This window comes from Salmo salar, chromosome 13 (assembly GCF_965601325.2).
Source record: "Salmo salar chromosome 13, fSalSal1, whole genome shotgun sequence".
Lineage (NCBI taxonomy): Eukaryota > Metazoa > Chordata > Actinopteri > Salmoniformes > Salmonidae > Salmo > Salmo salar.
Genome location: NC_138303.1, coordinates 87,163,868 through 87,188,928, shown reverse-complemented (window position 1 = coordinate 87,188,928; position 25,061 = coordinate 87,163,868). Strand labels below are relative to the sequence as shown.

Genomic DNA, 25,061 nt, shown 5'->3' with positions numbered 1-25,061 from the left:
GACTTTGGTGCAGGTCATGTTGTTCTTCACATTACCGTCTCTGGTAAATGCACACTGTATCAAATAAAATCAAAGTTTATTTGTAACATTCACAGGATACAGAAGGTGTAACTGGTACAGTGAAACGGTTACTTGCATAGTGGAGTCTTTTGTTTAAAAATGTAGCTATCCTAACAATGAACCATAATCCCAACTCATAATGTTACTACCCTGCATGAATCTGCTGGTAGCTAAAACTAACCAACTAGGTTCAATATTAGCTAGCTAGCTAACATTAGACTATAACTAGCAATGCAAATGGCTCTGAGATACGAATAATATTACTACACAGATCATACATGTAACGTTAGCTAGTGAACCAGCCAGCTAATGTTAGCTAGCTAGCTAACAGTACACAATAACTTGCAATGAAAATGACTTTCTGACACGTATAATATCTGAAAATGTAGCTAGCTAGACTCTCTTACTCGTATACATGGATGAACGTTTCTCCCTCTAAGTCATGGATGCCACAGTTGCCCTTCGTTTTTAAAATGCAACCCGGAGACAGGTGTTTTATACAGCAGCCTTGAGTGTTCTCTTTGAGACTGCATATTTGCAATAGTTATCATACTCTGCATCCACCGGACATTCCACTGATTTCAAAACTCGGTCCTCCAGAAAATGGAGAGCATTAGCAATACTTTTTCAGTTGTTTGTGATATCTTTAAAAAAAGCTGTGTTAGAAAGGATTACCTACACATACTGAGCAACTTATGTTATAGACAGAAGCGTGCTACATGGCAGACCAATCCAAACTCATCTCTTGGCATGTCCAGCCCTTCCATTATCTCAGCCAATCTTGGCTAGCGGGAAGGTTCCTGTCTTTTTCTGTGGCTAAACCAACTCGAAATTTAACTATTTTATTCCTATTTACAGATGGCATGCAAGTTTGTTATTAAGGCACATGAAAGTTCACATGTTCCAGAAGGCATTTCTGCCAAAACACACATTTGAAGCAAAAAAGTTTACATTCAAATGCCTCTCCTGTGAAGTAGTGATGCGCAACATACGCCTAGTTTACTGAAACGAGTCACATTTACACATGACTTGCTCAAATATTATGGAACCCTAGAACTTTTTAGTGGAATATTTTTAGATTCAGACAGTGAAAATGGGAAATCAATTGTAACCCAGACGATGATGACTCTGTCAGAGAGAGGAGGATAATGAGGGGGAAAAGGGAGCAGAATGTTTGACTTATTCCTCCTCCAAATTAGGATTAAATGAAATAAAAGCATTTAGGGCCCATTTCTAGTTGAGCTGAGGCAGAGAGGGAACATTCAGCTCCATTACTGCCTGTCTGAATCGCTATTGATGGTGAAACACTCATTTACCATCACACTGAAGTCTTTAAAAGCCTCCATTTCAAATCGGCACAGTGGATTTGTTTTTGAAACATTTTTCTCATTGTTATCTTGATAAAACAGCAAACTTTTGGGAGAAATAGTCAATAGCTCTAGTATTAGTCAGAGGAATGGCTGTACCACTCACTCAAGTGTCATTCTTGTCTCTCACCAACCTCAGGCTCACAACAGAAATGTGCTGTCCATAGACTTTAACCAAGCCACACGAGTGGGCAAGATCTATGACGACCACCGCAAGTTCACCCTGCGGATCCTCTATGACCAGATGGGTCGTCCCATCGTCTGGTCTCCCAGCAGCAAGTACAATGAGGTGAATGTGACCTATTCTCCAGCAGGCCTGGTAACCAGCATCCAGAGGGGTAACTGGTCAGAGAAACTGGAGTATGAGAACGGGAAGGTGGTTTCCAGAACCTGGACCAATGGGAAGATATGGAGCTACACTTTCCTGGAGAAGGTATTCAGTAATTTGCTAGACATGTTGTGATGGATCCAGAAAGAGTCCAATCCATATGGATTTTAGTTTGTTCTGTATATGTATATGAATTAGGTGGCAGTCTGTAGCTCAGAGTATTAATCTACTTTTGTTTGTGTGTTCTTCAGTCGGTCATGCTGCTGTTGCACAGCCAGCGGCGGTACACCTTTGAGTATGACCACACAGACTACCTGATATCTGTGACCATGCCCAGTATGGTGCGTCACAGTCTGCAGTCCATGCTGTCAGTGGGTTACTACAGGAACACCTACAGCCCTCCAGACAGTAGTGGAGCCTCTGTGATCCAGGACTACAGCCATGATGGCCGCCTGCTCCAGACTCTGTACCTGGGCACGGGCCGCCGTATCCTCTACCACTACACCCGCCAGTCCCGCCTGGCAGAGATCCTGTACGACACCACCCTGGTCACCTACACCTATGAAGAGGCCTCTGGGGGGGTGAAGACCATCCACCTCATGAACCAGGGTTTCATGTGCACCATCCGCTACAGACAGACAGGTACCACAATACAGACCAACCTTCTAGCTAACTTAATGAGGAATAGCACTCAAGAACGTTACAAACGAAGACAAGCCGGTTAAACTTCAGTAATGACGCATGATCCTCACATAATGACAAGAAGATAATATAGATTCAAAATGAATGGCATGCCATAAAGTAACTTATTGATTTTTATAATGGAATGTATTATGACAGGTTAATGTAAGAAACCAAACCACAACTGGCTGTGCCTCTGCAGGAGTATAATACAATAAGCTATATGAGATGAGGAGGCCTTTAGGCATAGCTGAGGATGATCCTTTATTGTGAGTTCTTATCACTATAAGCAATTCTGATAATGTTTTATGTCAGACAAGACTTAAAGTTTGACATATAAGTCTGCTTTGAGAGATTGAGCATACCATCATGAAGTACTCTATTAGCACCTCTTGAAATATATCCTCAGGTGTATGGCCCCAATAATTCACCCATGAGAATTTATATATCCTATTCATCCTGCTAAGTTGAAATCTATTTTTGGAACCTAAATCCATGGATGACTCCGAAACTTTGTTGGGATTTAAAATCCCTATAAAGCCAATATGGAATTGCACACTGATTATATAGGGCACCAAATCAGAACCCATTCTGGATAGTTGGAGATTGGGAGTGCTGCTGTGCACTGATGAGCAATTTCCTCAGCTTCACAGACTTGTATTCTGTCCTTTTGAGACATGCATGCCTCGCTGTTGGGGGTCACCATACTCTGCTGGTCTCTCCTGGTCTCCATGCACAGATACACCTCGATTTCCTCCTAACGAATTGACATGAACCTGTACTTAATAGTATCCCAGGTCCTCCACTGGCTGGGCCACAATAAGTCTGATTTGAAGCAAATAAGCAATCAGGAACAGCAGAGAGAGGGATGATGGTAGGCGAGAGCATGGATGAGAATACTTAAGAATGTATTATATAGCCTGGCCGGTGGATTTGGCTGGCTCAATGATAAGCCAGGATATATTACTAGAAAAATGTAGCTGGGTCATTCCACGAAATGAGTGCCTTTTGCATCCCTTTGATATTTGAATATTGAATTTTAAAAGCCTGTTCTATTAAATGAACTGCAATTTTTAATATAGACCACATGGAGAATTAAATATGAATAAAGGTTTGCAATAGGGCCAAAATTCAGCATTTCAACATCTCTCTGTCAACGCTGTCACTTCCAGGAAGACATTAACCAACTTAATCCCAAAATTTCACCATCATTGTTATTTTGTTGCTTTTGAAGATGATTTATTTTATGTGATTAGTGATTCATTTACATCTGTCCCTCATTTTAAGGTCAACCCTGTTACGTGAACTGAACTCTCGTTTTAATATGGTGAAACTATTCCTTTTTTAATATTTTGTTTTTCAAAAGAAACATCTAATAGTCAAATCATAGAGTAACAGCAGGTTAGCTGGTTCTACTCTTTTTGGCCATTTTCTTGTGGTGTTAAACTGAACGGGTCGAGCATTACACGTCAGATAGGCTACAGGATACTTCTGTAAAAGTACAACATAAAAGTAAATGCCATACATCAAATTCCTTATATTAAGTAAACCAGGCGTCCCCAAAATGTATTTTTATTTTTTTACGGAGAGCCAGGGGTACACCAACACTCAGACATAATTTACAAACACAGTATTTATGTGTTTAGTGAGTCCACCAGATCAGAGGCAGTAGGTATTACAACGGGTTATATTGATAGAGGTGCGTGAATTCGACTATATTGCTGTCCTGCCTGAGCATTCAAAATGTAATGAGTACTTTTAGTTGTCAGGGAAAATGTATGGGAGTAAAAAGTACATCATTTCTTTAGGAATGAAGTGACCTCCTGACTGGTGCAGTGGTCTAAGGCACTGCATCGCAGTGCTAGCTGTGCCACTAGAGATCCTGGTGGTCACCCAGGCTCTGTTGCAGGTGACCGGGAGACCCATGGGGCGGTGCACAATTGGCCCAGCGTCGTCTGGGTTAGAGGAGGGCTTGGCTGGCTGGGATGTCCTTGTCCCATCGCGCTCTAGCGACTCCTGTGGTGGGCTGAGCGCATGCACGCTGACACGGTGTACTGTGTTTCCTCTGACACGTTGGTGTGGCTGGCTTCTGGGTTAAGCGGGCATTGTGTCAATGTCAACCTTTGCCTCTCCTGAGTCCGTATGTGAGTTGCAGCGATGGGACAAGACTGTAACTACCAATTGGGTAAAAAGTAATCTAATAAAAAAAGCAATGAAGTCAAGTAAAAAATATAAGCAGTAAAGTGCAGATACTACTAAAGTAGTACTTCAAAGTATTTTACTTAGTTTATACCACTGTCTATTACACACTTTATCACTTCAGTAGTGTAGATGTCAAATTAATTAACCTTTTCTCACACCTACAGTACACTAAGTATCATACTGTAGGCTAGGCAGTCTTTTTAGTGAGGTCTCTGCCTTTTTGCTCTGAGTTCCTCAGCTGGTTTGAGCCCAAATGAAGGTATTGAATATGTTGTTAGAGGCCTTTACAGAGCTGAATGGGAGAGTGAATAAGCCCACATTAATTAACTGCCATTCAATTGCTTTGAATGTATCACACCCCTGCAATTTCAAGCATCACAGGTCAGCAGCCTCCAACTTAATTTGCAGTCACATGATATCACGCAACCATCTCAATGCAATTTTCATATCTAAGGACAGAAGTGATTAAAATGTACAAGTATTTAATTCTGCTTTAGTTCGTTAGTTTAGGCAGACATACAAATACTTTGCCTCTGTTTTATAATGTGCAATCCATATGGGTGTGAACAAGACTGTTTGAGGTACTGGATTAGTATTAGTCTTCTGGGCATCTCTGCTCTGCTATTGATGATACAATAAGTATGTCTTCAAACTTTGAAGAGCTGCTAGAGTCATGCAAATGTACTTCATTATAACAGATTGTTTCATTTATGCCTGAGTTTTTTAAAAGATGAAATTGTGATTCATCTTATAAATGTTGAGAAATCTAACTTTCATTACCTCATCCTTCTCCCCACAGGTCCTCTGGTTGGGAGACAGATCTATAGGTTTAGTGTGGAGGGCCTGGTGAATGCCAGATTTGACTACAGCTATAATAACTTCCGGGTCACCAGCATGCAGGCCATGATCAATGAAACTCCTCTTCCCATTGACCTTTACCGTTATGTTGACGTGTCAGGAAGGATTGAACAGTTTGGGAAATTCAGTGTCATAAACTACGACCTCAATCAAGTGATCACTACACACATCATGAAGCACACTAAGATATTTAATGCCAACGGACAAGTGATCGAGGTCCAGTACGAGATCCTGAAGTCTATTGCCTACTGGATGACAGTGCAGTATGACAACATGGGCCGCATCACTATCTGTGACATCAGAATTGGTGTGGATAACAACATCACACGCTACTCATACGAGTATGATGCTGATAGTCAGCTCCAGGCTGTGTCGGTGAATGATAGGCCACAGTGGCGCTATAGTTACGACCTCAATGGCAACATTAATTTACTGAGTCATGGCAACAGTGCTAGACTGACGCCGCTGCGCTATGACTTACGAGACCGCATAACAAGACTCGGAGAAATTCAGTACAAAATGGATGAAGATGGCTTTCTTCACCTGCGGGGCAATGTCATGTTTGATTACAACTCCAACGGGCTGCTTGCTAAAGCTTTTGACAAAGTGTCAGAGAGGAGTGTTCACTACCGCTACGATGGCCTGGGCAGGCGGGTGGCCAGCAGGACCAGTGACGGCCAGCAGCTGCAGTTCTTCTATGCTGACCTGACCAAACCCACCAGGGTGACCCACATGTACAACCACTCCAGCTCTGAGATCACCTCCCTGTACTATGACCTGCAGGGACACCTCATCGCCATGGAGCTGAGCAGCGGGGAGGAGTACTACGTAGCCTGTGATAACTCTGGCACGCCACTGGCCATCTTCAGTAGCCGAGGACACATCGTCAAGGAGATGCTTTACACCCCTTACGGAGACATCTACCAAGACTCAAACCCATCCTTTCAGCTGATCATCGGGTTCCAGGGTGGTCTATATGACGCGCTGACCAAGCTGGTCCACCTGGGGAGGAGGGACTATGATGTGGTGGCTGGGAGGTGGACCACTCCCAACCATAACCTGTGGATGGAGCTCAGCATCAACCCCAAGCCTTTCAACCTCTACTCCTTCAAAAACAACTACCCGGTTGGAGAGTTACAGGATGTCACCAAGTTCACTACAGGTAAACTATATGTCTACTTCCTGAAGACAGGCATTTAAACTATAGAAAATAGGACTCTCAATTGTGTTTCATGACAAAATCTAAAATTCTATGCCCTGTCATTGACACCTCAATACCTTCTGTTTCCAGACATTAGCAGCTGGTTGCAACTGTTTGGGTTCCAGCTCCACAACGTTGTTCCTGGTTACCCCAAGCCGGAGGTAGAGAGCATGGAGCAAACCTATGAAATGATGAGGACTCAAACCAAAACACAAGACTGGGACCCTAGTAAGGTGAGCTAAACCTAGACTAGGCCTAGACCGAGCCTAATTTCCAGTATGATCCTTAGATATTACATAACCTCCTCATAATCCTTAATATCATTAGATAACCACCCCATGTGTGTTTGTCTGCCAGGTTCTGTTGGGTATCCAGTGTGAGTTGCAGAAACACCTGAAGAACTTCATCTCTCTGGACCGGCTGCCTATGAGTAAGGTGAGTGGCCAGCTGGGGGCGTGGCATGGCCGGAGGCCCCGCTTCTCTGCCATCTCCTCCATCTTTGGTAAGGGCGTCAAGTTTGCCATCAGAGATAATGTCGTCACCACCGAAATCATTGGGGTGGCGAGCGAGGACAGCCGACGTGTGGCAGCAATCCTAAACCACGCGGTCTACCTCTCCGGCCTGCACTTCACGGTGGGCGGTCTGGACACTCACTACTTTATCAAGCCTGGCCTGTTGGAGGGGGACCTGGGAGTGGTCGGCCACACCGGAGTGGGTCGCGTCCTGGAAAACGGCATCAACATGACCGTGTCCCAGATGACGACAGTGGTGGGTGGGAGGACTAGGCGCTTCGCTGACATCCAGATGCAGCACGGGACTCTGTGCTTCAACATCCGCTACGGTGCCACAGAGGAAGAGGAGCGGGAGCATGTTCTGGAGGTGGCCCGGCAGAGGGCGGTGGAGCAGGCCTGGGTCATCGAGCAGAGGAGGCTGGAGGAAGGAGAGCAGGGCTCCAGGCTCTGGACAGAGGGGGAGAGGCAGCAGCTGCTCTCCACTGGACAGGTGCCCGGCTACGATGGCTACTTCGTGCTCTCCGTGGAGCAGTACCTGGAGCTCTCTGACAGTGCCAACAACATTCACTTCATGAGGCAAAGTGAAATAGGGAGGAGGTAACAGCGGCATCGTGCTTCACTACTGCCGTGGGTTCCCCTTCACCAAAGACAGTCTGTTTTTAGACATACAATGATTTGTTGTACCGTTTTTTCTAGAATGATGACGATAAAATAAGAAAAAGACAACTGCCTTTAAAAGTGACAATTAAAAGTGACAAATGATGGTATTTTGTTTCACCTGTGTTTTGATTGTTTAGTTTTTTCTGAGAATGAGTTGATCATTTGAAACTCTTGACTGTCTTTCATTGAGTGATTTAGCTAGCTTCTGTAATTTGACCTACTTTGTAAACTGTTAGATATGCTGAATCTGAGATGAGACGCTATATCAAGTTCATTACCATATAATTCATCTTTATACATATAGTATGTATAACAGTGTTGTGAATTTCTCTCATTTCAGTTTATACAGTACATATCTCTCTGATCTTTTGAAAATGGTAGTGACAGCTACAGTCTTCTTTTGTGACTACGAGACTCACTGGCATCGGGGATTGCTGCTTCCTGCGTATTTGAAGCTCTGGTGGTACAATGAAGTAGATTGTGTGTGTTTAGACACATTAAATTGTATATAGCAAGTGCTTTAGCGAGATACAAGTGCTTAACTTGATGTGTTGTTACTGATTATTAATTGTTAATCCTATCAATAGAAGTGATCACTGGAGTTACACAGAGCAACGGGAAAAAGTATTCATGCTGAAAACCTGTATAGTTTACATTATTATTATTTTATTTTTTACAAATTGCTTATTGTAAAATATAATGTATTATCTGGGTGGAGCTTGTGCCTTTCTGCTCTTAAAAAAACTTTGAAGGATGACAATTCAAAAAGCATCTTTCCATACCATGAAAAGTGTTATTATTTGTATAATTGATCTACTGGACTAGAATCCTTATGGAGTGGAGCTTGCAGGGCAGACTATAGTGGCCTATACAAAGTGCTAAATCATAGTGTAAATGCTGCAAATACCTCATCATATTGTAATTCACAGGTATTACATTAATTGTACCTTAATTATTCTGATGCCATTACAAGGCAATCCTTACCATACCCTGTTTAGATAGACAGAAGTGTCCCAGTAATAGAAATATCTGAGCTAGCAAGTCAATTGGTTAAATACGACCTACCTGGTTAAATAAACTTTAAATAAATAAAAATTGGCACTGAGAAATCCAAACGTCATGAATTAGTAAGAATCAATGGTTTGCATGTTAAAAAAAGGTGATAAGCTTGTAAAAAAAATGTCCATACATGTAGGACAAGGCACACTTCAAGTTTACATAGTGGATAGAAATATAGACTTTACATCAGGAGCAGGAAATCATAACAGGCTGAAAAGCAGCAAGAGAAGAGGACAAATTCACATTAGGTGGCTTACAAGAGCCTAAGTGTGTACCAGTTACAGGTCAAATATAGTGGATATGGGGGAGGACTTTTCAAAAAGAAATGCACACAGAGAGTAGCTGTTTCCCACAAATAAAACGAATTGGAAACAATGTTTCAATATTTACACATTTAATTTTTTTCTGTGCTTAATTTACTGCAACAAAGTCACATTGTGTTGCAGTATTAGTCATTCCTATTCCTCTGTGGAAAGACTGTAAGTAGTGCTATATGCCTCTGTGTCGAGTATTCCACAGAAATGATCTGAGGAACTTCGACATCCGCTACCCCTTCTTCACAACAGCTAAAATATTTTCAATACAGCCCCAATTAAACAAGCCTTAGTAAAGCAATAGTTTATTCAGTCCTTTGAAAGATCTAAGAAACCTCCTTATTTCCTAAGACTGACTTTCAAGTCTGGGAATTCATTTTAATTATTTAATTTATTTTGATCAGAGTATGACATGTTTGGAACCGAAAAAGAGGGGTTTAAAAAGTAAAATGTTGTCCAGCCATCCACCCTCACGCATTACCCACACACACAATTTGGTTGTATTGTTGTCAAGTAATTTTGTAATTGGGATGTGTATGGTTTGTGTGCTGACATTTGTTTTCTAAGCTTCCCATATGGAAATGAAACATTTAGCACTGTGGAAAAGTCTGAACCAAAAGCATGAAGTGCTGTTGGACGAAGCCAAACACCCTATATTCTGATATTCACTTTAATACTGTGAAGTTCATCAATATGTAATTCTGTGCAACCTTATCTGTTGTTTTTTACTTTAATTCTCATTGGGATGTATTGCAAAAAAATCAATTGTATAAAACGTAGGCTATATGATATAATATATAACATATTTTGGGTAAATTAATTGATAGTACTCCCTATAATTGATAATGCTCTGCCCATTGGTGGTCAAATTGATGATACTGTCTTAGTCGGGTAACAGAGTCTGAGAGCGAAGATGATGAGATTGCCAAGATACATTTGTGATATACGGTATACTATGTAGACTGATGGTATGAAAACACTATTGCTTGACTGCATTTTCTACTCTGGGCTTTGACCAAGAGGCATGTATTTTCTGCGAGTGCTCCAGGAAGTGGGTGTAAATAATGAGAAATTAATATATTGGGTGTGGAAAGTTCATGTTCAAAACAAGGTACTTTGAAGGTTTGACTTTTAATAAATAAATGTGCAAATTCTTTGTCCGTATGTTTTGATGTTTATTTCATTGTATCATGAAATAATATGAGTACCACTGGTTTAAATTGAACTGGACATAATGCAAAAAATAGTTAATCAAACAATGTGATTTAAACAAAATACAAATACACATCAATTATTTAATTGGAATCTTTTCACAGTTCTTCAAATATATTGTTGTCAAAGTTTGTATCTTTGAAGAGGAGCCATCATCTCATTGCTACTGCAGGTCAGTGTGTTGGTTTTCAACTGGATAGAGGAGGGGCATCTCCAGGCCCTGGTTTGGATTACCAAAGGCAGCTATCAGATTCCTTATCTTCCTGAATAATCGTGTCTGTACTCCAGGGTTTGTCTGAAACACAGAAACGCCTTATCTGTTCATTCAGGTCAAGTCAGGATAGAGTTTCCTATTTCCAAAATAACTATAAGGTAATTAGTAGACCAGCCGACCTGGAAAAGGTGCTTGCTGCTACATGCTGTCATCCATGCTAGATCAAACTACAATTTATTTTTATTTTACCGAGAACATGTTCTCATTTACAGCAACGACCTGGGGAATAGTTACAGGGGAGAGGAGGGGGATGAAAGAGCCAATTGTAAGATGGGGATTATTAGGTGACCATGATGGTACGGGGGGAAAAAAATGTATGAAATGTATGCATTCACTACTGTAAGTGGCTCTGGATAAGAGCGTCTGCTAAATGACTAAAATGTAGAAATGTATGAGGGCCAGATTGGGAATTTAGACAGGACACCAGGGTTAACACACCTACTCTTACAATAAGTGCCATGGGATCTTTAATGTCCTCAGAGAGTCAGAACACCCATTTAACATCCCATCTGAAAGACAGCACCCTACACAGGGTAGTGTCCCAATCACTGCCCTGGGGTATTTTTTTTTTTTTTAGACCTAAGGAAAGAGTGCCCCCTACTGGCCCTCCAACACCACTTCCAGCAGCATCTGGTCTCCCATCCAGGGCCTGACCAGGACCAACCCTGCTTAGCTTCAGAAGCAAGCCAGCAGTGGGATGCAGGGTGGTATGCAATGGGGTGATTCATATAGTTAGGCTGGATAACGTGCTACGTATTATTTACATTTTTACATAATGGAATTAGTAATATATTTATATTCAGTAAATTTGGTCAGAATCTATCCTATTTGGCTGCTTAAAAATTACATTTCAGTTTCAATATCACTGGCCCAGAAAGTCAGTTTCTTACGAGGTAAAGCTCTCCTGGTTCAGTGGGGTCTCCTGTAGTTTTCTCAGCGTGTCTACGTCATCTGAGAAGGGCCCATGGTGGTTCTACAAGCCACAACTGCATACTAACTCTGAAAAGTAACTATTAATGCATCCATTCCATAGTCTTAGTGTTTATGTTTGATAATCCACTCATTTTCTGTTGAGAGTGTCAGTTTATTTGACCTATCATTTCCATTATGCCCATTTTCACCAGATTTCACCTTGAAGCCATTGAAAATAGGCTTCAAAATCCAAATCTAACAGGTTATCCGGCATAACTTTTTTTTTAGGGGTGGATCAGCTTTAATATTGCAAATAGATTAATCCAATTGTCAGCAAAATTTCCAATCCCCCATATTCTTTTTATAAATACATTATTTAAAATATATATTTCCTTTATTATTTTCCCCTAACCCTACCACCCCTCCCCTAATTGGAGTAAACTAATGGAAAACAACACTTAGGCTTCAACTTCCAGCTTATATATACTATATACATTTTACAGACACAATATAGTTTACATTAGTTATCTTTGTTTGTTTTTAGTCCCATCCTTCAACTACCCTCAACCCCTCCCATCTCAGTTTATATTTCTATTTGTCATATATTTTCAACTATGCTGTAAAGTTTCACAAAAGTTCTGAACCTACATCGCATTCGGAAAGTATTCTGACCCCTTAACTTTTTTACTTTTTCCACATTTTGTTACAAATTCTCAATCTACATACAATACCCTATAATGACAAAGTCAAAAACAGGTTTTTAAAAATGTTTGCAAATGTATTAAAAATAAAAAACAGGAATACTTTATTAACATAAGTATTCAGACCCTTTGCTATGAGACACAAAATTCAGGTGCATCCTGTATCCATTGATCATCCTTGAGATGTTTCTACAACTTGGAGTTCACCTGTGGTAAATTCAGTAGATTGAACATGATTTGTAATTGTTTACCTGTCATATACAGTTGAAGTTGGAAGTTTACATACACTTAGGTTGGAGTCATTAAAACTTGTTTTTGAACTACTCCACAAATTTCTTGTTAACAAACTATAGTTTTAGCAATTCGGTTAGGACATCTACTTTGGGCATGACACAAATAATTTTTCCAACAATTGTTTACAGACAGATTATTTCACTTATAATTCACTGTATCACAATTCCAGTGGGTCAGAAGTTTACATACACTAAGTTGACTGTGCCTTTAAACAGCTTGTAAAATTCCAGAAAATTATGTCCTGGCTTTAGAAGCTTCTGATAGGCTAATTGACATAATTTGAGTCAATTGGAGGTGTACCTGTGGATGTATTTCAAGGCCTACCTTCTAACTCAATGCCTCTTTGCTTGACATCATGGGAAAATCAAAAGAAATTAGCCAAGACCTCAGAATAAAAATGGTATACCTCCACAAGTCTGGTTCATCCTTGGGAGCAATTTCCAAACGCCTGAAGGTACCACATTCATCTGTACAAACAATGGTACGCAAGTATAAACACCATGGGACCACGCAGCCATCATACCGCTCAGGAAGGAGACACGTTCTGTCTCCTAGAGATGAAAGTACTTTGGTGCAAAAAGTGCAAATGTAACCGATGTGAAATGGCTAGTTAGTTAGCGGTGGTGCGCGCTAATAGCATTTCAATCAGTGACGTCACTCGCTCTGAGACTTGAAGTAGGGTTTCCCCTTGCGTTGCAAGGGCCGCGGCTTTTGTGGCGCGATGGGTAACGATGCTTCGTGGGTGTCAGTTGTTGATGTGTGCAAGAGTCCCTGGTTCGAGCCCGGGTTGGGGCGAAGAGAGGGACGGAACCTACACTGTTTCACAAATCAATCCCAGAACAACAACAAAGGACCTTGTGAAGATGCTGGAGGAAACAGGTACAAAAGTATCTATATCCACAGTAAAACGAGTCCTATATCGACATAACCTGAAAGGCCGCTCAGCAAGGAAGAAGCCACTGCTCCAAAACCACCATAAAAAAGCCAGACTACGGTTTGCAACTGCACATGGGACAAAGATCATACTTTTTGGAGAAATGTCCTCTGGTCTGATGAAACAAAAATAGAACTGTTTGCCCATAATGACCATTGTTATGTTTGGAGGAAAAAGGGGGAGGCTTGCAAGCCGAAGAACACCATCCCAACCGTGAAGCACGGGGGTGGCAGCATCATGTTGTGGGGGTGCTTTGCTGCAGGAGAGACTGGTGCACTTCACAAAATAGATGGCAGCATGAAGAAGGAAAATGATGTGGATATATTGAAGCAACATCTTAAGACATCAGTCAGGAAGTTAAAGCTTGGTCGCAAATCGGTCTTCCAAATGGACAATGACCCCAAGCATACTTCCAAAGTTGTGGCAAAATGGCTTAAGTACAACAAAGTCAAGGTACTGGAGTGGCCATCACAAAGCCCTGACCTCAACCCTATAGAACATTTGTGGGCAGAACTGAAAAAGTGTGTGTGCGAGCAGGAGGCCTACAAACCTGACTCAGTTACACCAGCCGGCTCTGTCAGGAGGAATGGGCCAAAATTCACCCAACTTATTGTGGGAAGCTTGTGGAAGGCTACCCGAAACGTTTGACCCAAGTTAAACAATTTAAAGGCAATGCTACCAAATACTAATTGAGTGTATGTAAACTTCTGACCCAATGGGAATGTGATGAAAGAATTGTGAAAAACTGATATATAAACTGATAAATATATATAATATTCTATTGATTGCAAAAATGTTGTATCATTTAAATTGAAAAACTACGTTTTGAAGAGCGCGTCATTTTGTGTATCAGTTCATTCCATGTGTCATGGAATCGGTACATAGAAAATCTCTTCCCAACTATTTTGCGATCTGTATGGCAAAGTGGGTCGCGGACCTGCTTAGCAGCGGTGTCTGAGCTCAGTTTGGCTGCTGCGCAAGTGGGAGGGAGATGCCCGTGTGCTTCGCGTTTTACCTCATATTTTTTCTTCAGTTTTATTGAAGATCACTCGGCAACCCACACGCTGAAGCGCTGTCAGCCACTCACTCAACTGCCATCACTCACCGCTGTCAACAAATGGACTCAAGCTAGCCACCAGTTCTGACTGAACTCATACAGTGATATTTGATTTTATCTCTCTTGGTTTCATACAAACTTTGAGAAATAACGAGTGCCAACAATGTGTTTGGTGCAGGGAAGTGCTTAGGAATGAGTCTCTCAAAACGAACAAATTAAAACGACAAATCCTGACCAAACATCCACAGCATGACGGTAAACCCAGGGAGTTATTTCAGAACAGGGCACAATGATTCAGGAAACAGTGCTTCGACAGTGGAAAAGTAAGTCAGCTAGCAAGGCATTGTTGTCAGAAATAAGGGAGTACTATCGCTCATAGGACTAGATGTGATTTTCTCTTTTAAACATTCCCCTTGTACACAGCTAATAGCTAGCTAACGTTAGCCAAAGCAAGTTAGATACTGTACTGATAGTGCAACCCTAAGTAACAGTACAGATGAAGATATAACATTATCAGGCCTACTGTACATCTTACTGTAGAAATTACTGTTAAAAACAAGTCTAGGTTGGAACTGTTGCTGTTAAAATACAAGTAATAATTATTATTCTGGAATAAATTGACACTCACAATTCTGGGTTGCTCATCTACAGCAGGAAGCTGTCTCCTGCATGACTGAGAAAGCAGTAGATGTTCTGATCCAGTTTGGCACCACAAACCTATCAGAGTCAGAGTTCTCAGATCTGGCATACTTAAAAAACAAGTACAGAAACAGGGTTGCACTGTCAAAAACTGAGCCCAGAATAGTGTGTGTGTGTGTGTGTGTGTGTGTGTGTGTGTGTGTGTGTGTGTGTGTGTGTGTGTGTTCTGGTCTACATCTGTGTGATGTGATTAATCAGTTTATTCCAGTTCAAAATAAAATGTATTTATTTTCTTGTAATAGCAATAGTTCCAACCTAGACTTTTTTTCAACAATACTTTCTACAGTAAGATGTACAGTAGGCCTGAACATTTTTATAATCTGTACTGTTTTTTTTTAATCAATTTGTATATTTGAGTTTAACCATAATATTTGTTGTAATATTTATTCTGTCTTTTCTGGTGGATTAAACTGAAATTGCAAGCAACTTTCTATGGCTTTTAAAAAAAATAGTGATATTTTGGAGATTTCATTTTCAAATAACCGAAAGTGAGAGGCTGTAATATCATAAAAAATAAATATATTTTACCTTTATTTAACTAGGCAAGTCAGTTAAGAACAAATTCTTATTTACAATGACTGCCTACCCGGGTGACGCTGGGCCAATTGTGCACCGCACTATGGGACTCCCTTGCACTGAGGTGCAGTGTCTTAGACCACTGTGCCACTCGAAGGGCGCCTCTTGCACTGAGATGCAGTGTCTTAGACCACTGTGCCACTCGAAGGGCAAAAGGCCATTCTTGAACACGGGGTGAGCCATTCTGCTAGAGCACCAGTTTGGTTTTAAGTATAGCTTTTGTATGACTGAAGCCTTTAGAGAGGTCTAATACTTTAATATTTAATAATGTCTGCCCTCCGAATTCATATTCATTATATAAATAGGCCCGTTTAATTTTGTCTGGCTTACCATTCTAAATAAAATGTCATATTTTTTGCTCATACAGTACCAGTCAAAAGTTTGGACACACCTACTCATTCAATGGTTTTTCTTTATTTTTACTGTTTTCTACATTGTAGAATAATAGTGAAGACATCAAAACTATGAAATAACACATATGGAATCATGTAGTAACCAAAACATTTTTAAACAAATCAAAATATATTTTATATTTGAGATTCTTCAAAGTTGCCTCCCTTTGCCTTGATGACAACTTTGCACACTCTTGGCATTCTTTGGCACACTTTTTTGGTTACTACATGATTCCATATGTGTTATTTCATAGTTTTGATGTCTTCACTATTATTCTACAATGTAGAAAATAGTACAAATAAAGAAAAACCCTTGAATGAGTAGGCGTGTCCAAACTTTTGACTAGTACTGTATTTTTTTTTTAAGTCGTTAGGTGTAGGCCGGGCCACAAGCATCTGGCCTAACTTTGTTTATCATTGCATCATTGTTTGATCTAGCATGTATGAGAGCCTGTAACAAGTAAAAATCAATTAAATCAATTAAAAGCAAGCACTTTTTCCTGGTTGGTTGGTCTACTAAATATCAATAATACAATACCATTTTATAATTTTGTATCTAGTGTTTTGAGGCCACATTTCTTAAGGGAAGTGCTTTCTATAATTAGAATGTAAGAAAATGTGTGTGAATGTGCAGTATATTGTAGCAATTCATGTGTGTCCATGCGGTAATCTACTATTAATCAATGGATATTGATAACATTACTGTTTCTTCTCTTTACTCACCTCAACTGTCCAGGACCCCTCATTGATTTGGAAAACTCTGTAGGTATAGACAACACCTTTGCATCTTTCCGTGAAAATAGCAGAAAAACATGATTACAGCATTTCAATGCGGAGTTATTTTTTGTTTAATCGTACTGTACATTACAGTCCAGTATTTATGGTATTCTATAGTCTGTGTAAATTGGAGACAAATGAAATGGAACAACCAGTCTGTATGAGCATGAATCAGAAAGATGGAAACACAGGTGTGTGTCATACAAATATGCATGTCATATCATCCATCTGATGATTCATTCTGTAACATTGTTATCCACCGCCTTGCTGAGAAATTTGTATTCTAAGTACATTTCCATCAAAACAGCATTGATGCAAATGTGAATTCATAGCATAAGTCAATCAAAATGGCAATAACTAAACCTACATGTTTAAAATATTTATGGTCACATGATGTTAGGTCAAAAACATACAATGGATCAACAATACTGTTGAGGTACTCACAGAACACATAGGCAGTAGGTGTTGGGCATACTCTCACTGTCTCGGAGTAGATAACTCCCATCTCTCCCCACTGCACCCAGGATCCTCTCAGTAGTGGCCTTGCTGATAGCCCCGTGGTAAACAGAAACATGCTCTATGATACTGAAACTTGACATCTCTTTCAATAGCACTGACACATATTCAGTATGGTAGTATTTATGGTGTGGTAGCATCTATAGGAAATCATCATTTCCTGAGAGGAAAGAAAAGATCACACAGCCTGTTGTCATATTAAAAGGGATACTTCACCCAAATTACATATTGGTTAACTTGCTCTGTAAGCAGTCAATGGACAAAGTATGACAGTCCAGGCTTTGGTTTAGTTTCCCTGGCAATTGTTAGCATTGTGGCACCAATCCCAATCAAGTCATGGGACCGATATTATCATTTTTTACACATCATGTTCAAATCATCTACTGTGACTTTGAGCTTTACAATCAATTTTAGATACTTTCAGATGATTTGGACATGATTCAAGAAAAATGCTAATATCTGTCCCTTGATAGATACTGCCAGGGAAACTAAACCAAAGTATGGATTGCATTTTGTAATTTGGGTGAACTATCCCTTTAAGGTTATGCCTACATGTCACCTTAATTTGCATTGAACTTTTCTGTTTATTGTAATCTTCATATAATGTTCATATTATCTGATGATATGATGGGTCTGGATGAGTTTTAATAACTAAAATAACAATTTGAAGCAAAAACTATGGAATTATCATCGAAGACAATTCCATTGCATCTGCGCTTCTCAAACCCAGCCACAGAGTGGCAGTAAAACAGAGCCTATATCAATGCTTGTTACTCAGTGTCTTCATTGTCTCTATGATGGTTGCAAAAACAAATGTCAGGAGAAAAAAGTGGTTAGTTTTGATTGTATGGAAAACAATGAAATGCATGTTAAAATTGCTACACTGTGATACAAACTCTAGTCCCTGGCTTTCCCATGTATGTTCAACTTGAGCATGGCTTTAAATAATTGAACGGGGGTTTCGTTTTCACACCAAGAAGATAGCCAGACAGTTATATCATTATGAATCATTGTATTCTTATTAGGGCTGGCACAATCACTGTATAATCATGTAACTGACATTTATGGACAATAACTGTGAAAGAAATAAATAATCTCCATAATCATCTTCATACATTTATTTTAAGAGGGGAAGGGGGATGCAACTTCATTTTCAAGTAGATATAGTTTACACAATAGAAGTTTTCCATTTTTACATGAAGAGGGAAAGCTTCATACCCAAAAGTTCAGAGTGGTCAAAACCATTCATTTTTGAGACGGGGGTCACCAAAGCTGTGTTACAATATTTTTTTCAAAGATGCGTTATGATACATAACAAGGTCCCAAAAAATGTTTTATGACAAGAATCATGATCATTTGCATGATAATTAATTGTTACACAAAATTATATAATCGTCACAGCCCAATGAAATTCAAATGAAGAGTGTCTGGAACACATAACTCATAGCGTATCCAGATAAGGGTTATACATTTGACACAATACAATGTTAATTATGGTTCAAGATAGACAAATTATACAGTTTACAGTAGATGTTTGCATGTAACTTTTCTTGCCGTTTAGAAGGCTGTCACGCCCTGACCTGAGAGAGACGGTTTATTTCTCTAGGTTGTTAGGTCAGGGTGTGGGGTGGGCTTTCTATGGTTTATATGTCTTTGTGTTGAGCCGAGTATGGTTCCTAATCAGAGGCAGCTGTCTATCGTTGTCTCTGATTAGGAATCATACTTAGGCAGCCCTTTTTTCTAACCTTTAGTTGTGGGATCTTGTTTTTGGGTTGTGCCTGTGAGCACACCATTACTTCACGTTTCGTTTGCGTCTGTATTTGTTTTGGTGAGATTCATTTATTAAAACATGTGGAACTCTACGCACGCTGCGCCTTGGTCTACTCCTTTTGACGAACGTGACAGAAGATCCCACCACCAAAGGACCAAGCAGCGTGCCCAGGAGGAGCAGGGATCCTGGGCTAGGGAGAAGAGAGAGTGGAGGAAGTTCTGGACCTGGGAGGAGGTAATGGCAGGGGACAAGACCCTGCCATGGAAGCAGGTGGAGACGGCGCAAGCGGAACGGCGATGCTATGAGGAGCTAGCCCAACAACGGAAGCCCGAGAGGCAGCGCCAAAAATATTTTTTGGGGGGGGCACACGGGGAGATTGGCTAAGTCGGGGTTGAGACCTGAGCCAACTCTCCGTGCTTACAGTGGGGAGCGAGTGACCGAGCAAGCACCGTGTTATGCGGTGATGTGCACTGTGTTGCCAGTGCGCACTCACAGCCCGGTGCGCTCGGTGCAAGCTCTTCACCGTTGCCGTGCTAGAGTTGGCCGTCAGCCAGGAAGAAGTGTGCCGGCTCAGCGTTCCTGGTCTCCAGTGCGTCTCTTCAGCCCAGGTTATCCTGCGCCAGCTCTACGCACAGTACCCCCCGTTCACCAGCACAGCCCAGTTCGTCCTGTGCCAGCGCTCCACCCTTGCTGGGCTAAAATAACCATCCAGCCAGGACGGGGTGTGCCAGCCCTAAGCTCCAGACCTCCAGTGCGCTTCCACGGCCCAGTATACCCTGTGCCTGCTTTACGTACCCAGTCTCCTGTGCGTCTCCCCAGTCCGGTGAGACCGGTTCCAGCTCCACGTAGGAAGCCTCCAGTGATGATCCATGGCACAAAGCCTCCAGTGATAATCCATGGCCCGGAGTCTTCAGCGGCGGCCCGCAGCCCGGAGTCTTCAGCGGCGGTCGGCAGTTCAGAGCCTCCGGCGATGATCCACGGTCTGGTTCCTCCGGCGACACAGAAGCGGGGGGGATCAGCGGGCGGTGTGGGGGCTACGTCCCGAACCAGAGCCGCCGCCAAGTATAGATGCCCACCCGGACCCTCCCCTATAGGTTCAGGTTTCCGGCCGGGAGTCCGCACCTTTGGGGGGGGGGGGTACTGTCACGCCCTGACCTGAGAGAGACGGTTTATTTCTCTAGGTTGTTAGGTCAGGGTGTGGGGTGGGCTTTCTATGGTTTATATGTCTTTGTGTTGAGCCGAGTATGGTTCCTAATCAGAGGCAGCTGTCTATCGTTGTCTCTGATTAGGAATCATACTTAGGCAGCCCTTTTTTCTAACCTTTAGTTGTGGGATCTTGTTTTTGGGTTGTGCCTGTGAGCACACCATTACTTCACGTTTCGTTTGCTTCTGTATTTGTTTTGGTGAGTTTCATTTATTAAAACGTGGAACTCTACGCACGCTGCGCCTTGGTACTCCTTTTGACGAACATGACAAAGGCTCTGTGTTGATTGACATATATAGTTTTGTTATGTATATACAATAAAATAACATACACATCACATTATTTTTACTAGGACAAAAGGACATAGTTGTTTATTTCACACACACACTTAGTATCACACTGGCCTATGAATCTCAGAAAACCTGGCCAGTTTATCCAGCACATATACTGTAGATTGTAATGAAATATCCCTTCACCCTAACATGAGCTTCATGGTCACATGGGATGTGAAATTTACATTTAAATATATGTTTAGATGCCCTCTGTCCAGCCTACAGGGTGTCCCTGATTAGGAGTAGACGAGGGGGGGTCAACGTCCCCTGGAGACTAGGCCTGGGGGTGATCTTGGATGTCTGGGGTCAACTGTTGCACATCTGACAGGCAGAGTCCTCTCATAGTCCTGCCAGGTGATCCACTAGGGTCCCTACTGTGTTATCCCAGAGTCTCCAGTGGCCCTGTATCTTTGATGTTGCTGGAGAAGGAGCTAAGCCTGGTCCTGATGGACTCTCTCTTCTGACACAGCCTGGGAGCCTTCTCCTCGTACAGCCGCCACAGCTGCTCCCGAAAGTGGATCCCCACAAAGCAGTAGAGTACAGGGTTGATGGCGCTGTTGAAGAAGCCCAGGCAGAGGGTGAAGGGCATCAGGGTGATGATAGCCTGGTGCACCCAACAGCTGTGCATCACCCCCAGGGTGCTCAGGACGTCCATGAAGGTCAGAAAGTGCAAGGGGAACCAGCAGACAAAGAAGACCAGCACCACAGCCACTACCATCTTCATCACATGGTCCAGGTTGCTGGAGCTCTTTTCCAGGCTGGGCTGTGCCCCCAGGAGGTGCTTCCCGATGCAGCAGTAATAGCTGGCGATGACTGTGAAGGGCACCAAGAAGGCCAGGATGTTCTTTGTCAGGGCCAGGCCAGGGAACCAGTTTGTCTGGGTAGGTGGATCTATGAGGGCACATGCCGTGACCCCCAGGTCCTCCAGGTGGTAGGTGTCTCTGAAGGCCATGGTAGGGATGGTCATGAGGCCAGCAATGGTCCAGATCACACAGCTGACCACTCGAGCCCGACACAGGTTCCTGCTGCACTGAGACTGGAGGGAATAGACAATGGCTCTGTAGCGGTCCACACTTATACAGGTGATGAAGTAAATGCTGGCGTAGATGTTCAGAGAGAGGAGGCTGCCACACAGCTTACACATCAGCCCACCAAACACCGAGTTGTAGTCAACGGAGTAGTAGACTGCCCAGAAAGGCAGGCTGATCAGGAACAAAAGATCTGAGAGAGCCAAGTTTACAATGTACAGTGGGGGAAAAAAGTATTTGATCCCCTGCTGATTTTGTGGGTTTGCCCACTGACAAAGAAAGTATCAATCTATAATTTTAATGGTAGGTTTACTTGAACAGTGAGAGACAGAATAACATAAAAAATATCCAGAAAAACGCATGTCAAAAATGTTATAAATTGATTTACATTTTAATGAGGGAAATAAGAATTTGACCCCCTCTCAATCAGAAAGATTTATGGCTCCCAGGTGTCTTTTATACAGGTAACGAGCTGAGATTAGGAGCACACTCTTAAAGGGAGTGCTCCTAACCGCAGCTTGTTACCTGTAAAAAAGACACCTGTCCACAGAAGCAATTAATCAATCAGATTCCAAACTCTCCACCATGGCCAAGACCAAAGAGCTCTCCAAGGATGTCAGGGACAAGATTGTACACCTACACAAGGCTGGAATGGGCTACAAGACCATCGCCAAGCAGCTTGGTGAGAAGGTGACAACATTTGGTGCGATTATTCGCAAATGGAAGAAACACAAAAGAACTGTCAATCTCCCTCGGCCTGGGGCTCCATGCAAGATCTCACCTCGTGGGGTTGCAATGATCATGAGAACGGTGAGGATGATTAGAACTACACGGGAGGATCTTGTCAATGATCTCAAGGCAGCTGGGACCATAGTCACCAAGAAAACAATTGGTAACACACTACGCCGTGAGGGACTGAAATCCTGCAGCGCCCGCAAGTTCCCCCTGCTCAAGAATACATATACATGCCCGTCTGAAGTTTGCTAATGAACATCTGAATGATTCAGAGGACAACTGGTGAAAGTGTTGTGGTGAGATGAGAGCAAAATGGAGCTCTTTGGCGTCAACTCAACTTGCCGTGTTTGGAGGAGGAGGAATGCTGCCTATGACCCCAAGAACAACATCTCCACCGTCAAACATGGAGGTGGAAACATTATGCTTTGGGGGTGTTTTTCTGCTAAGGGGACAGGACAACTTCACCGCATCAAAGGGACGATGGACGGGGCCATGTACCATCAAATCTTGGGTGAGAACCTCCTTCCCTCAGCCAGGGCATTGAAAATGGGTCGTGGATGGGTATTCCAGCATGACAATGACCCAAAACACACGGCCAAGGCAACAAAGGAGTGGCTCAAGAAGAAGCACATTAAGGTCCTGGAGTGGCCTAGCCAGTCTCCAGACCTTAATACCATAGAAAATCTGTGGTGGGAGCCGAAGGTTCGCGTTGCCGAACGTCAGCCTCGAAACCTTAATGACTTGAAGAAGATCTGCAAAGAGGAGTGGGACAAAATCCCTCCTGAGATGTGTGCAAACCTGGTGGCCAACTACAAGAAACATCTGACCTCTGTGATTACCAACAAGGGTTTTGCCACCAAGTACTAAGTCATGTTTTGCAGAGGGGTCAAATACTTATTTCCCTCATTAAAATGCAAATCATTTCATAACATTTTTGACATGCGTTTTTCTGGATTTTTTTGTTGTTATTCTGTCTCTCACTGTTCAAATAAACCAAATCAAATCAAATTTATTTATATAGCCCTTCGTACATCAGCTGATATCTCAAAGTGCTGTACAGAAACCCAGCCTAAAACCCCAAACAGCAAGCAATGCATGTGAAAGAAGCACGGTGGCTAGGAAAAACTCCCTAGGAAAAACTCCCTAGAAATGCCAAAAACCTAGGAAGAAACCTAGAGAGGAACCAGGCTATGAGGGGTGGCCAGTCCTCTTCTGGCTGTGCAGGGTGGATATTATAACAGAACATGGTCAAGATGTTAAAATGTTAATAAATGACCAGCATGGTCAAATAATAATAATCATAGTAGTTGTCGAGGGTGCAACAAGCACGTCCGGTGAACAGGTCAGGGTTCCATAGCCGCAGGCAGAACAGTTGAAACTGGAGCAGCAGCACGGCCAGGTGGACTGGGGACAGCAAGGAGTCATCATGCCAGGTAGTCCTGAGGCATGGTCCTAGGGCTCAGGTCCTCCGAGAGAAAGACAGAAAGCGAGAATTAGAGAGAGCATATTTAAATTCACACAGGACACCGGATAAGACAAGATAAATACTCCAAATGTAACAGACTGACCCTAGCCCCCCGACACAAACTACTGCAGCATAAATACTGGAGGCTGAGACAGGAGGGATCAGAAGACACTGTGGCCCCATCCGATGATACCCCCGGACAGGGCCAAACAGGTAGGATATAACCCCACCCACTTTGCCAAAGCACAGCCCCCACACCACTAGAGGGATGTCTCCAACCACCAACTTACCGTCCTAAGACAAGGCCGAGTATAGCCCACAACGATCTCCGCCATGGCACAACCCAAGGGGGGGGGCGCCAACCCAGACAGGAAGACCACGTCAGTGACTCAACCCACTCAAGTGACGCACCCTTCCCATGGACGGCATGGAAGAACACTAGTAAGCCAGTGACTCAGCCCCTGTAATAGGGTTAGAGGCAGAGAATCCCAGTGGAAAGAGGGGAACCGGCAAGGCAGAGACAGCAAGGGCGGTTCGTTGCTCCAGCCTTTCCGTTCACCTTCACACTCCTGGGCCAGACTATACTTAATCATAGGACCTACTGAAGAGATAGGTCTTCAGTAAAGACTTAAAGGTTGAGACTGAGTCTGCGTCTCTCACATTGGTAGGCAGACCATTCCATAAAAATAGAGCTCTATAGGAGAAAGCCCTACCTCCAGCCATTTGCTTAGAAATTCTAGGGACAATTAGGAGGCCTGCGTCTTGTGACCGTAGCGTACGTGTAGGTATGTACGGCAGGACCAACCTACCATTCAAATTATAGACTGATCATTTCTTTGTCAGTGGGCAAACATACAAAATCAGCAGGGGATCAAATAATTTTTTCCCCCACTGTAGGTGTTGGCCACTGTTTTACGGTTGAACTTTTGACACAACACGA

At 42.4% G+C, this 25,061-nt stretch overlaps 2 protein-coding genes and 1 non-coding gene across 4 annotated transcripts in view; 1 reads left to right on the top strand and 2 right to left on the bottom strand.

The window, feature by feature from the left end:
* tenm1 (teneurin transmembrane protein 1) overlaps positions 1-10,398 on the top strand; it is a 235,903-nt gene extending 225,505 nt beyond the window's left edge. Inside the window, exons 28-32 of the mRNA XM_014137548.3 lie at positions 1,567-1,860; positions 2,007-2,397; positions 5,438-6,658; positions 6,788-6,930; positions 7,055-10,398. Coding sequence (XP_013993023.1) covers positions 1,567-1,860; positions 2,007-2,397; positions 5,438-6,658; positions 6,788-6,930; positions 7,055-7,810 — 2,805 coding nt within the window. The 3' untranslated portion in view covers positions 7,811-10,398. The remainder of the gene's footprint in view (positions 1-1,566; positions 1,861-2,006; positions 2,398-5,437; positions 6,659-6,787; positions 6,931-7,054) is intronic.
* A 211-nt stretch (positions 10,399-10,609) lies between these two features.
* Positions 10,610-17,786, bottom strand: LOC106567801 (uncharacterized). 2 transcript variants are annotated; one of them, XR_006758373.2, is made up of 4 exons: positions 17,515-17,786; positions 17,017-17,080; positions 15,255-15,343; positions 10,610-10,749 (listed from the first exon to the last, which is right to left on the bottom strand). It is a non-coding gene; the product is annotated as an uncharacterized LOC106567801 (transcript). The 2 variants fall into 2 exon arrangements; XR_014380175.1 differs by having other exon boundaries at positions 17,017-17,053.
* Positions 17,787-20,642: 2,856 nt separating this feature from the next.
* Positions 20,643-22,237, bottom strand: LOC106568033 (type-2 angiotensin II receptor). Its single transcript, XM_014138038.3, has one exon. It carries the CDS (start codon positions 22,035-22,037, stop codon positions 21,273-21,275), a length of 765 nt encoding a protein of 254 aa, XP_013993513.2. The 5' UTR covers positions 22,038-22,237; the 3' UTR covers positions 20,643-21,272.
* Between the last annotated feature and the right edge of the window lie 2,824 nt (positions 22,238-25,061).

Excerpts from the sequence above, each read along its gene's own strand:
- LOC106568033 (XM_014138038.3), bottom strand. The coding sequence starts at position 22,037 with ATGTGTAAGCTGTGTGGCAGCCTCCTCTCTCTGAACATCTACGCCAGC.